This window comes from Canis lupus, chromosome 16 (genome assembly GCF_003254725.2).
Source record: "Canis lupus dingo isolate Sandy chromosome 16, ASM325472v2, whole genome shotgun sequence".
Taxonomy (NCBI): domain Eukaryota; kingdom Metazoa; phylum Chordata; class Mammalia; order Carnivora; family Canidae; genus Canis; species Canis lupus.
This window is the reverse complement of record NC_064258.1, coordinates 1,879,752-1,893,665: the sequence shown is the minus strand read 5'-3', so window position 1 is coordinate 1,893,665 and position 13,914 is coordinate 1,879,752. Positions and strand designations below refer to the sequence as shown.

Sequence of the window (13,914 nt, the reverse complement as noted above, 5' to 3'; positions counted from 1 at the left end):
TGTCCTGGTTTTGAGATGAATAAACATCTCTTAAAGGCTCACCTAACCCCACTGCAGAAAACACTGAGGATACCTACATGTACCAAGAAAAACACTGGAAACAAGTCCCAGAACAGAGTTGGGGAAATCCTAAGTAAAGTGTTAGCAGACTAAATTTATTAGAGAACTAAAGAATAATTCTCCAGAACATAGTATAGTGTCCTAGGAATGTAGGGATGGCTTGGTGGTAGCAAATTTAACGTAATTTACTATATTAACGGAAGTATATGTGGTCTTCCTGGCAGACGTGGGAAAACGTTTGATAATGTCACTAGCTGTCTCTCTGACTTTGCCAGAAAGCCATGTCCCCAAGGCTGGTGAAAATGGGGTATTTGGGGGTGGTTTTCTATTTATTGCAAGTCTGGTCAGTGTATAATTCAGCCGTTCTAGTCCGATCTTTTCTTGTAGTCCTTCGAGAATAAAAATGGACTTTAAAGTGGAATGCCTCCTCTGACCTGATTTCATTTTTTTTTAGGCTAGATTATATGAAAATTCTCAATATTTTATTTTATTTTATTTTTTTTTTTTTCAATATTTTAATAACATGCTTTAGCAGACCTTCAGTTTGGCAAAAAACTTATTATCCTTTTTATACGTTGCCTTTTCACAAGAGGCCCTCACCAAGTCTCTTGGTGTGTTGTTTCTTAGTTAATGCTGCCAAAGCAGACAGAATGGCAGACACATGCTAGGGTTGCTTCAGTGAGCACGCACTAGTGAGTGGAGCTAAGAAAGAAAACTCTTCCAGAGAGAAAAACCACCCTGGGCTACCTGTGTGAGGACTAGGACTGGATTTTCTTAGAAATACCTTTCCAGAGCTTGTTTGGTCATTTCATGTGCTGGATCATGAGCTGGATCATTTCATGTGAACTTATGGGGATCTTATCTATGAAGGACTCATAAAACCTTAAAAATTTCATTTACCCTAGAGTCACCTTTCAGTTAATACTTGTTCATAAAAGAGAAAGAATTAGTTGTTAAGGGCAGCCCTCTGTTACATAGAACCACAGAGGAAGGCAGTGCTTTAGTGGCTTTAAACAGTTTTGTTTTCTTTAATGCTTAGGCCATTAGAAATCTACATGTGCTTTTGGTTTTTTCAGAGTTAAATTAAAGCATATTATAGGAAGCAGTTGGCAAAGTAAAGTTCCTTTATTTTGTGTTTAGGTAGATTTCCTTTCAGAAACGAAAGGAAAGCTTGAATGTTCGGGCAGACTTTAATAAGTATCCTCTGTTGATTTTCATCTTGCATGTCCAAAACGATTATTTCGTAAACATGTTCTTCCGTGATAGTTTCAGTGTAAGATTGCCACGTTGCCATAGGTGAGAAAAGTTTGGCTCAGTGGTACTTGCTGAGTAAATGTTTACTGATTTGTTTGAAAACAGTATACCTTTTTTTTTTTTCCAGTTCCAAGAATCCAGAAGAAGCAGAGCTAGAAGACACGCTCAACCAAGTGGTAAGGCGCTTCTTACTAATCACTCTGGTTTCCAGTAGCAGTTTATCTCCCAAGTTTTAAGGTTACTTGTATAGGGCATCTGAAATGTGAAAATTAATAGGATCATTTATTTTACTTCATATCTATGGTTTTACTCCCTAAATTGAGTCATTAATTTTAGCACTCGTACTTTCCTCATTAGTACTAAGTCTAGACCAACTTAATATGATTAAAGGGGTTGATGAAAATATTTCAAGACTGTGGATGGTATTTTTTTTTTACCACTGTAAACGTTGGCACACAGGCCAGTCAAAATAAAGCACCTGTGTCGGCTGCCGGCGTGTGTTTAGTGCATTAAATCTGCTCTCTTGGTGACTTCACTAGATGGTGGTCTTCAAGTATATAGAGGATAAAGACGTGTTTCAGAAATTCTACGCAAAGATGCTGGCCAAAAGACTCGTACATCAGAACAGTGCCAGTGATGATGCCGAGGCGAGCATGATCTCAAAATTAAAGGTAAATTTGATCATGTCCTGAGAAAAATCCAGTTTTTAAGTCATCGTGAAAGATCTTAGCTGTTGCAGGTTGTCAGTGGGCAGAGTCGCTAGTCTAGGTAACAAAGAGTTTGTATGGAATGAGCCCCGCTGCTCCGCTACAGGGGGGTTGTGACCGGTCAGGCCTCCCCTCCCTGTTTCACATGCTTTGCCAACCCATCCATGCTGCTCTTGGAGGGGCCTCCTGTCCCGTCAGACCCGGCTGTGCCGTGCTCACCACCGCAGCATCTCCTACTCCGCACATTCGTCCCCACTCTGTCTTCACACACCAGAACCACTCAGGGTGGCTCAGCCCACCTGCATGTGGTTGGCTTTGAGTTGGTTTGTGTTTGTTTTGCTCTGGGTTTAGTTCACTGTCTGCGATTGTACCTGCAGGAAGACAGCGTTTTACTTGATCGTTGAGCAGTTATTTCATTATCCAGCCACCTCTGCGCTGAGCTTGTGCCTGCTAACCTGTTGAGTGCTGTGATGTGTCTTAGACCTATTTCACTTCGACTGAAATTAGTTATGTGGGTATATTATTCTGCTCAAACTGCCGTAACAAAACACCATGGACTGGGGGCTTTAACACTAAAAATTTATTCTCCCAGTTCTGAAGGCTGGAAGTCCAAGATCCAGATGCTGGCTGATTCGCTTTCTGGTGAGGACTCTCTTCCCACCATGGTGACAGCCGCCTCCTCGCTGTGCTCCAATGTGGCGAGGAGCAAGAGCAGACTCTGGCCTCTTTTTACAAGGACCCTAATCCCATCAGGAGGGCTCTGTCCTCATGACTGCATCTGGCAATCATTTCTCCAAGACCCTACCTCCCAATACCATCACGCTGGGGGTTAGGGCTTCAGCATAGGAGTTTGGGGGACACAGAGTTCAGCCCCCCAGTAGTGGAATAGAGACATAAAATAGGTCATCTGTGTGTTCTGTTAGACATCCTTGCTCCTAGATGCTCAAATGAAAGTTACTGGGTGAAAAAGACTTAACTGCTTGGCTATGGCTATATTTTGGGCAGTGTATTAATTTGAATCTGTACATATTGACCCCGTGAGATGTGGTTCAGTGTTACTCCTAGCTTAGTAGCTCTCGTACAGTTGTATGACTTCCATCAGATTTCCTTGTATACACTTCTATTTCTGTAGAAATTAATAAGATGGTTATCTGGGTTCATTTCAGCAAGCTTGTGGTTTTGAATATACCTCTAAACTTCAGCGGATGTTTCAAGACATTGGCGTGAGCAAAGATTTGAATGAGCAATTCAAAAAGCACCTGACGAATTCAGAACCGCTAGACTGTGAGTATCCACGAGCGTGTGTAAGCTGCTTTTACGGGCAGTGTTCTCAGAGAAGTTCATGTCCTTTGTGGCAAACGAGAGAGATGACAAAATACTAAGGGTGGTCAGTGCATATCAGAAATTCCGGGACAGGCAAACAGGAAGCCCGGGATCCTCCTGACTCCTGTGTGTCGTTAGGAGATGGCAGGCACAGAGCATGTCAGCCTTTCCCAGGGGCCCCAGCGGCATGGCCATCCCACCCTGGGCAGCTACCAGCTCCGGGCTCCACACAGTTTAATATTTAGTAAATTTCTTTAACCTTAGTGTGGATCCATTCTAGCTTTCTCTCTCTCTCTCTCTCTCTATTTTATTTATTTATTTATTTATTTATTTATTTATTTATTATGAGAAAGAGTTGCAGATGGCTGTGTGGATCACAGAGTCAGACTAACCTGAGATTTCGGCTCCAGGTTGGCATGGGGATGAGGCCCTACTGGGCGCCAGGCCACGCTCTTGTTGTCAGGTCCGCGGGGTGGCACCCGGCAGGTGATGCTGACATCATCATATGGTAGTATTGTCTTTTTAAGCAAAAAATGGGAATTTTACCTTTCCCCGAAACTGAAGAGCCATTCCACTGTTAAATGTGGCAGGGATGCCAGTGGATTCCTTAGCTATGTGATGATGCAGTTGTTGTTACAATTTACAGGTTAGGTATCATACGTAGTGGGTGTGTGTGTGTGTGTGTGTTTGCAGTTGTGCGTGCTGCACAGAACACCCTGGAGTGAGCCGCTGGCGCTTGAGGCTTCTGTTTCCTGAGTTTGGGCCCCGGTGCCAGCCGTGCTGGGCGAGCTCGGGGGCCTCAGTGGACCCAAGCAGAGCGGCCCTATGGTGTCCTCAGTCTGAGCTACAAGTGAAATGAAAGACTGCCTCTCTCTGTAGAAAAAGAGTTTCTGGCTCTTTCCACCTTTTACTAATTGTACTTGAGTGAAACAGTCTCACTGAAATATGGTCAGTTCTGCCGTTCATACCGCAGCAGGGTTTTTCAGTCAGTGTGTTTCCTTCCATGCAAAGCAGCCCACGTTGATTTGAGCAGCAGCATTGTTGGGTTTCTGAGACTAACTGTGTTCCCGCACTTTCATTCCCGCCCCAGTGGATTTCAGTATCCAAGTGCTAAGCTCCGGGTCGTGGCCCTTCCAGCAGTCTTGCACGTTTGCCTTGCCGTCAGAGGTAAGGGTGGGTTTGTCTCGCATCCTGTTAACTCTGAGCAGAGATGAGTGCAGGGGTGTGGAAAGGGTGCGGGGGGCGGTGTCTGCGGGCAGGTGCCGCTCACCCCAATGGCAACCTGCGGGCCTCACGTCCGGGATGGTTTTCGATGGCACCCTCAAATGCCCGAGTGCTTCACAGGAGTCAAGCACCGGATGTTTGCATTTCACTTCTATGTCACCAGCTTTTTGTGCTGTGACCCTGGAGCACTGTGTTTACTGAACGATGCTGTGCTGCGTGGTGAGGCAGACGCTCCTCACAACGCTGTGTGTCCTTTTGTATCCTCTGATCCAGCTGGAGCGCAGTTATCAGCGGTTCACAGCTTTCTACGCCAGCCGTCACAGCGGCCGGAAGCTGACTTGGTTATATCAACTGTCCAAAGGGGAACTGGTAACCAACTGCTTCAAAAATAGGTACACTTTGCAGGTAAGGTCACCTTTCTGTTTGGGGGATGTATGGTCTGAGGTCTAAACAAGGGTACAACAAATTCTAGAACTCCAGAATTCTAGAGTCCAGCGGTGGGCGCCACGGTCGAGAGGGAGGCCTGTGGCAGAGCGCAGTTTGTGGGGCAGGTGAGCTGAGATCCGATGCTTTCTCGCTGAGGGTGACCGTTACTGACTGATGCCTCTGTCCCCTCCTCCGTGAGGCGGGGGTGCTAGTGCTTCCGCTTCGGAAGCGCAGTGACTGCTAGTGCAGTAACATGTTTAATAAGCGTTGGGCATGGCTCCTGCCTGATGCACACCAAACGTGTAGCTTCAGGGGCCGGAGTTGTGGGTACTTAGTTATGACAGCAGCCCTCTCCCTTCGGCAGGACACCTTCGTGTTAACAGTGGCCCCCAGTGCCCTCCGTGGCACCCAGTCCTGAATAGGGAGCCCCGTGTGACTACTGTCACAGTGTGCGGAGGAGAAACTGAGGCCCAGGGTCATTTAAGGCACTTCCTCGGGACCCTAGCTTATGTGGCAGAGCCAAAATTTCAGTGAATGTGGAAGCATAAATAGCGTGTATTTATGTGTGTGAAACATCATAGAAGAGAGTTGGGCGTTCTCTCCTGTGGAAGCTGGGAGAGGACGGCCTCCAGGAAGAGTCGCAGCAGGGTGGAGTCCTGACACTTTGTGTTCTCTTTTCTGTGGGGCTACTTGGTTTTTTGCATCTCCTGAGCAGAATTTGTTTCATAAATAAGTTCTTCAGACTTCGGCTGTATATTTTTGGAGGTTTTTCCACGCATGTAATTTTGCTTCTCTTTCTTCTGTATGTGGGGCCTCAAAGGCATCCACGTTCCAGATGGCGATCCTGCTTCAGTACAACACGGAAGACGCCTACGCCGTGCAGCAGCTGACGGACAGCACCCAAATCAAAATGGTATCTCCCCGCCTCCCGGCCTCCCGTGTGTGCTGCAGGCTCCTTGGTCTGGCGAGTGCTGTGGGGACGGAGGGACAGAGGACCTGGGGGTCTTCGACCTGAAATAGTGATTTCCCTTAGGATTATAAGTAATGCACATTGTTTTTTTAAAAATCTTCGTTTTTAAACTCGGTATAACATGCACATGTGAGCACATGCTTTCCCTCGTTCATTCAGTCCATCCTTCACCCTCTTCCCAGCCAGGCTTTTCCTACTAAGCCTGCATGTCACTTAATTATAGTGGTATTCTTCCTATCAGTCATATTCTTTAGTGACATTTATCTCCCATGCATAAAATTCGCCATTTTTAAGTATGCCGTTCAGGGTGTACGTAAAATAGACAAGGTTTTCACAAGGCCATACAGCCACCACCACTGTCCCAATCCCAGAACCTTTCCGTCATCGCAAAAAGAAACTCATCAGCGTTTAGCAATAACCACGTTCCTCTCCTCTCCTCTCAGCCTCTGACAACCACTAACTAACTTTCTGTCTCTGGATTTGCCTACCCTGGGCATTTCATGTCCCTGGTTGTGGTGTTTCTTTTCTGTCTGCCTTTCACTTACCATGCTTTCAGGGTTTCTTCGTGTCATAGAATATATCTGTGTTTTATTCTGTTTTACGGCTGGAATACGTTCCAGTGTATGGACGCACCACATTATGTTTATTATTCGTTCTCCAGCTGATGGGCATTTGGGCTGTTTCCCCATTTTGATCATTAGGAATAGTCCTGCTGTGAACACTCACGTACACGTTGTTGTAGGAATGCGTTTTCAGGTTTCTTGGGTATATGTCTGAGGTGTGGAATATCCGAGTCATGGTGGATTAGCTCATTGAGGAACAGCGTGGCCGCCCCTGTTCACAGGCTCGCCAGCAGTGCATGAGGGCTCCGGGCTCTGGTTTCTCCGCATCCTGACCAACATTTGCATTTCCCTTTTTTTTTTTTTTTTTTTTTTTTACTTTCTAGCCACGCTAGTGGATACGAAGACACCTCATTGTGGTTGTGTTCACATTTCCCATTTCCCTACCAACTGATGGTGTTGACTGTCTCCTCAACCTGACTTGACTATTTATATATGTTCTTGGAAGAAATGTCTGTTCGAATCCTGTGGCCATGCCCATGTTTTATTTGCCCTCTACTGTTGTAAGAATTCTGTATTTTTTATACATGGAGCCTCTTTTTTCATTTGTTGCTTCTGCTTTTGGTGTCCATCTAAGGAACCATTGCCCTGATTCAAGGTCAGAGATTTCCTTCCCTGTTGATTGGTAATGCCTTGTTGAAAATCAGTTGACCACAGATGGATGGGTTTCTTTCTGGATTCTCAGTTCTTTTCTAGTCACCTGGATGTCTGTCTTTATGACAATATGTCATCGTCTTGGTTGCCGTTGTTCTGTAGTAAGTCTTGAAACTGAGACCTCCAGCTGTGTTCTTTTTCAAAATTGTGTTGGCTGTTCTGGGTCCCTTGCATTCCCATAAGAATTTCAGATTTAGCTTGTCCATGGTTAGAGACTACATCACATCTCTGGATTGCTGTGGGGCGTACCTCTGCATTATCAGTAGTAGGTCTTCCAGCCCATGACCGTGAGCAGCTTTACATTCATGTAGGTTGTCTTTCATTTCATTTCTCTCAATTGTGTTTCATAGTTTTGTGTATGCAAGTCTTGCACTTTGGTTAAATTTATTCCTAAGTGGGATCCCTGGGTGGTGCAGCGGTTTAGCGCCTGCCTTTGGCCCAGGGCGCGATCCTGGAGACCCGGGATCGAATCCCACGTCGGGCTCCCGGTGCATGGAGTCTGCTTCTCCCTCTGCCTATGTCTCTGCCTCTCTCTCTCTCTCTCTCTCTGTATGACTATCATAAATAAATAAAAGTTAAAAAAATAAAAATAAAAAAATAAAAATAAAATAAATTTATTCCTAAGTATTGTGCTTGGTGCTACTGTAAGTGGAATTGGTTTTTTTGCTGGTAGATAACAGAAGTAAAATTGATTATTGGATATTGATCGTGTATCTTGCAACCTGGTTAAACTCATTTAGTTTTTTTGAAGATTCTTTAATGTTTTTTTTTTTATACACAATCGTGTCCTTTGCAAGTAGAGCTAGTTTTACTTCCTTCTCCTACTTGGATGCTTTTTATTTTGTCTTCTTGCCTGATTGCTTTGGCTGGAATTTCCAATACAGTGTTGAAGAGAGGTGATAAGAATAGGCATCCGTGTCTTGTTCCTGATCTTGGGAGAAAGCTTCAGCTTGTTACTGTTAAGCATGGTATTAGCTATAGGTTTTTCTTAGATTCCTATTATTAGAAGTTCCCTCTATTTTTGGGGTTTTTGTTTGTTTTTAGTGTTTTCATCATGAAAAAATGCTGAATTTTGTTAAACTGCTTCTCCATGGAGATGAAAAGGTGCTTTTTGTCTATTAATATAGTCTATTACAGTGATGGCTTTTCTTATTGTTGCCACCTTGCCTTTCTGGGTGAACCCTAGCTGGGCATGGTATAGAATACTCTTTATATGATGGTGGGCTGCATTTGCTGGTATTTTCTTGAGAATTTTTACATCTACATTCATAGGGATATTGATCTGTTGTTGTGATGTTTTTGTCTGGGTTTGCTGTCAGCAGTGATACTGGTCTCTTTGAGTGTCAGGAGAATCATTTCTTTTTCAGTCATGCCTCAAGTTGGCCCAAAATATATCTGCAAATTCTGATAACAAAATGAACTTGCCCCTTTGTGGGTGAGAGTCTTTCTCACTTCTCACGTCAGAAGACCTCAAATCAGGGTAGAGGCTCAGGCCGCCACAGGCTGTGGGGAGGGCGCTGCTTTGGCCCCTGCGCCAGGGTAGCCGGCCTTCTGCCAGGAGGAGTACTTCCTGTGGGGAGGGCTGCTCCCTCCCGGGGACACATCGTCCCTCCATCGGATTTAGCTCTCAAGTGACTCCTCTGTCCCCATCCTGCTTGAGGGGTCCAGGCTTGTCACTAGACCAGAGGCCTCTCGCTTTTGTAGCTGTAGGTTTTTACCCTAGGACCAGAATGGGGATCTCTCGAGGCAAGGGTGGGCCCGCTCTGTCCCTTGGGGTAGGGGGTGAGGGCAGGTGGCATGCAGGCATCGGGCAGATGCTGTCGTCTGGTGTCATGGGACACAGTGGTAGAAGGGCCTAGAAGTGGCCCCCCCAGCCATGGTTACAGGCGAGGAAATAGCCAGAGGCACCCACAGTGCTAAGAGTTGAGCGAAGGAAATGGACAGTGGGGTCCAGAAGCCCTCAAGCGTTGCTTTTGTGGTGATCTGTGTCCCGGATGAGCTGTCGGACAGCTAAGGGGTGAATACGTTCCTGGGGGTTGAAGTGAGGAATCAAGGTGGTTTCTGATATTTAAAACTGAGTCGTCAGTTCTTCTGACTAGGTGATCAAGGCCAGAGAGGGGCTGGCGTCACTCAAAGGAGGTGCTGGTGGCGGTAGGGGATGTCGGGACCTCTTAAGCAACCCTCTCCCCCGGGTACATTCTTCTATTTGGGCGGCTGCTGTGTGTCAGGAAAACCAACTACGGGATTGCGTGTGGTTTTTACTGCAGAGAGAAGTGCATTTTTTCTCTTTAACTTCTCTTTTTCTCTTTAACTGCAGGACATTTTGGCACAAGTCCTACAGATTTTATTGAAGTCGAAGTTACTGGTATGTTTGTGCATGTTCTGTGTTCAGCTAGAACGAAGCTGTTTCCTGACATCATGTAGTAACGGTTGTCTTCCTCGTAGGTTCTGGAGGACGAAAATGCGAATGTTGATGAGGTGGAATTGAAGCCAGATACCTTAATAAAATTGTATCTCGGTTATAAAAAGTAAGGAAAATCTTAAGTAGGTGTTCCTAGACCACAGACCCCCACCCCCACCCCCGCGTGGCTGCGAGTGGAGGCTGTGTGCGGGGTGGCCTCGGCACAGGAAGGGCTTCCGCCTCAGGATCCCAGGTGTCCTTCGCCCGACTCCCTGTCCAGTTTTGGTGGTTCCTGCTTTTGGCAGCCAGCTCCTCGGGGGCTCGCGAGTCTGGACCTCTGTGTCCAAGGGTCTTGATTTTATTTCATTTGACAAAATTTGGGAGACCAGAGGGCGGCACGGGGGCTCCTGTGACGCAGGTGTCCTGTCACTGGCTGTGGGGGAGGCCCTCCCGGAGGCGGTGGCCAGGGGAGCGGAGGCCTCTCAGGGATTCAGAACCGGGGGAAGCCCTCCACCCCTGTCTTTGGAAGCCGCAGTGATTGGTTTCCTGCGTTTCTTGACAGTAAGAAGTTAAGGGTCAACATCAATGTGCCGATGAAAACCGAGCAGAAGCAGGAACAAGAAACAACACACAAAAACATTGAGGAGGACCGCAAGCTGCTGATTCAGGTGACTCTGGCCCCGCGTCGGGTTGGGGCTGCGGCGGCGGATCAAAGCCGGTGGGTGGCGTGTGCGGTGGCCGTGGCTCGGGGTGGCCGCCAGCGGCTGAGCCAGACACGGTGGCAGGTCACGGAAGGCCCGGGCAGGGGTCCCGGCGGGGCGGCCCCCGTGGCTCCAGCATGGACCCTGGAGTGGCCCACGGGCTGCCTGCGGTGCATGGGGTGGTTGCCCGGGGCGTCTGAGGGCGGCTGTAACAGGGAACGTGCTGTTTCCCCCGTGGGTGGCGCAGGCGGCCATCGTGAGGATCATGAAGATGAGGAAGGTCCTCAAGCACCAGCAGCTGCTCGGAGAAGTTCTCACTCAGCTGTCCTCGAGATTCAAACCGCGGGTCCCAGTAATCAAGGTACCAGAGCCCGCAGCCGCAGCGCTGCGCTGATTATGTGAGAAGAGCAAAGGCGTAGCTGAGACTAGTGGAAAGAACGCGGCTTAGTCGTCCATGCCAGGTTTCTACAGAAGGAAATAGGCTTAATTTTTTAGACTTTTTGTTGGCATGTCCCATCTCCCGAGCAGCACGCACATCCTAGAGGGCCCAAGTAAGCACGCTTGTACAACCAAGACCCCAGTTCAGGAGGTTAAAACGGGACTGGCATTCCAGAAGCTTCCGCTCTGGCCGCCTCCTGGCCAGCACCTCTGCTCCCTGGAGGATGACGACCCGCCGAGCGTCCCGCCCGTGGCGGTGCTGTCTGTGGGGTGCTCGGTGTGCGGACAGGGCTTCTAGGGCTCCCACTCTGCTGTGTCCGAAGACGGGCCCCGCGTCACGTTCGGGGGACCCTCTCGTCTGTATTGTAGGCTGTCCGTCGCCCGCTTGTCCCTGCTCTGTGGTCCTACCTGGGGGGCGCCCGCAGCTCCGGGCCATCGCCTTGCCTCCTTTCTAGTGGGTTCTTGAACATAGAAGCTCAGCGGCTTTCTCTCTCTGAGACCACTCGGTAAAGAGCAGCTGGGACGGAGCGGAGCCCCCGAGGGTGGCAGTGAGAGGTGACTTCCCGACAGCCAGGGGGAGGCCCCCTCTGGGTCTTGGGGTGCTGGGAGGCCGTGCCTGGGCTGTCCCCAAAGGGCCCCAGGCGACCTCCCCGTGAGGACATTGAGGAGCTGGGTAGTTTCCTGGCTCAAGAAAGTGAGGTCGGGGCTGCCTGGGAAGTAAAGCCGCTCTGCAGGGCGCGTGGGGTGGGATGGGTCCCCGAGTGAGCCTCCAGGGGCAGGGGCACAGCCCAGGTGAGGTGGCCGGGCTCCATTCTGCTAATAAGTGTGTTTTTCTTCATTCCATTCCCTCTGTTTTTCTTAAAATAATGCCCAGAAATGCATTGACATTCTGATCGAGAAAGAATACTTGGAGCGAGTCGATGGTGAAAAGGACACCTACAGTTACTTGGCTTAACCCTTCCAGAAGGGTCTGACTGCGACCTGCAGCGAAGAGTTCCCGGTGGAGAGAACAACCCGAGTTCATAGCAGCCAGCCTGCCACCATTTGAACCTCCCTTTTTAGACCTGAGGCCAACCGCCCCCCGCTGGCCTCAGCCGGACATCAGAACTGCTCAGGATTGATACATTTCAAGTCTGTAAATATGGACACCAACGCCATTTAACCTAATTTAAGAACAGAGGGGACTCGAACCTCCCCTGCTGAGGGCTGCATGCTACTGCATCTAAACCGCTACGTTGGCTACGGGGTTAACAGCTGTCGTCCTGGCAGCACTTGGAGAGCAAGTCTAATGGGCCCACGTGTAATCTGCTATGAAAAACCATTTGTATAGTGTGTTTCATTTTTTAATGTGTGAAAATAAAGAAAATTAAAGGATTTCTGTACAAGTCGCATTTGGTTTTAAGTTTTACTAATTTCTACATGTAAATAAAAGATATACAATGATGGTGCAGATTTACAATCCGGTGTCTTGCTGTGGTCAGAAAGGCTGCAACCGGTAGGCTCCTGGCCACACTCGCTGGGGTCGCTGCGGCCTCTCGCCCCTGGGGGCCCGCAGGGTCGGCCCCGAGGAGGGCAGGTGCTGGCCCTGCCGGGACCCCAGGTTGGAGGCTCGCACAGCGGGGGAGGCTTCGTGGGGACCGCAGCGGCCTGCGGGGGCCACGGGGAGGGGTGGGGCGGAGCCTGTTGGGGCCCCAGGGTGACGGGCGTCCCCTGCCCCACGCCCCCCCAGTGATGAGCCTCCCGGTGCCCGACTCCACTCAGCACCTATTAGGACCGCTGACACCTGGAGGCTGAAGGTCCGCTCCCAGCTTCCCGTGTCTAGCGCCTCTTTTCCAGTCGCCGCAAGATTCTCAGCACGCACCGGAGAGACCGGCAGAGACCCCAGGTTGGGAGGTGCCTGGGGTCCCCACCACGGCCCTCCCCTCCTGGGGCCAGACTGGCTGCGGATGCCGCGGAGCCAAGGTGAGTGGGTCCTGGGGAGGGGGAGCGCTCGGGGCTGCTTCCACCCCCACCCCCACCGGCTCCCACCCCTCCCAGGAACAGAGAACTGCAGCTGTCGCCTTCAAGCCGCCACCTCTGGGGAGACCTCCTGGGGCTTGTGCCCAAGGAACACCACCAGCATCCAGGCTGTGGGGCTCGTGATCCAAGGGAATGGGTAGGAGCTGGAAGGTGAGGCTGCAGTCAGCAGCCTGTGAGCAACCAGCCTATCCTGCGCTCTGGAGCCCTCAGTGCCTTGGAGAGAACATTCGAGAACGCGGGGGGGGGGGGGGGGGGGGGGGCTGCAGTTTTATTTTTATTTTTTTAAATTTATTTGAGACAGAGGCAGAGACCCAGGCAGAGGGAAGAGCAGGCTCCATGCAGGGAGCCCAACGCGGGACTCGATCCTGGGGCTCCAGGGTCATGCCCTGGGCTGAAGGCAGCACTAAACCGCTGAGCCCCCGGGATGCAGTTTTAAATGTTTCCATCGCCAGGGCTTTTTAAGATGGCCCGTCCCCCTGCACGCTGGTCCCTAATTTTCCTTTGCAAGAAATTCAGATTTCACCACACCCGGGTGAAAAATCAAACAGGCTGACCCGTCTCTGAATTGAATCCCCCTTGGATGAAGCTCACTTTAGCAATCCCCATCCCTTGGCTGTCTGGGCGGCTGGATCTGATGACCAGAGCCTCCGCTCGCCAGTCCACGCACCTGTCCAGCGGCGGACCAAACGGCCCCATCCTCACAGGTGCACGTGGACTTTTTTGTAAACCGCCTTATCGAGGTGGCTCAGCGGTTTAGCGCCGCCCTCAGCCCAGGGCCTGATCCTGGAGACCCGGGATCGAGCCCCACGTCGGGCTCCCTGTGTGGAGCCTGCTTCTCCCTCTCCCTCTGCCTGGTCTCTGCCCCTCTCTCTCTCATGAATAAATAAAATCTTTAAAAAAAGAAAAAACGTTCACACTAGGAACTTGTCTTCATGACTTAGGTGCAAGCTGAAATGACACGATAGTCACTCACGGGAGTGGCGCTGGCGGGGAGGAGGGCAGCTGTGGAGCACCCGGGTGGACGTGGAAGCCAGGACTTTGCCTCGCGACGGACACGGTGAAGGCTGGAGGTTGGATAAACCAGGACAATATTGGAAAATAGTTAAGCAGCTTCTAG

The 13,914-nt window shown here is 49.7% G+C and overlaps 1 protein-coding gene across 8 annotated transcripts in view; it reads left to right on the top strand.

Moving 5' to 3' along the window:
- CUL1 (cullin 1) overlaps positions 1–12,169 on the top strand; it is a 93,297-nt gene extending 81,128 nt beyond the window's left edge. For all 8 annotated transcript variants that reach the window (XM_035699739.2, XM_025434023.3, XM_035699737.2 and 5 more), the window contains 11 exons: positions 1,442–1,490; positions 1,854–1,985; positions 3,188–3,305; positions 4,435–4,511; positions 4,842–4,973; positions 5,815–5,907; positions 9,556–9,603; positions 9,684–9,766; positions 10,202–10,307; positions 10,588–10,701; positions 11,653–12,169. In XM_035699739.2, coding sequence (XP_035555632.1) covers positions 1,442–1,490; positions 1,854–1,985; positions 3,188–3,305; positions 4,435–4,511; positions 4,842–4,973; positions 5,815–5,907; positions 9,556–9,603; positions 9,684–9,766; positions 10,202–10,307; positions 10,588–10,701; positions 11,653–11,733 — 1,033 coding nt within the window. In that variant the 3' untranslated portion in view covers positions 11,734–12,169. The remainder of the gene's footprint in view (positions 1–1,441; positions 1,491–1,853; positions 1,986–3,187; positions 3,306–4,434; positions 4,512–4,841; positions 4,974–5,814; positions 5,908–9,555; positions 9,604–9,683; positions 9,767–10,201; positions 10,308–10,587; positions 10,702–11,652) is intronic.
- Positions 12,170–13,914: the final 1,745 nt, after the last annotated feature.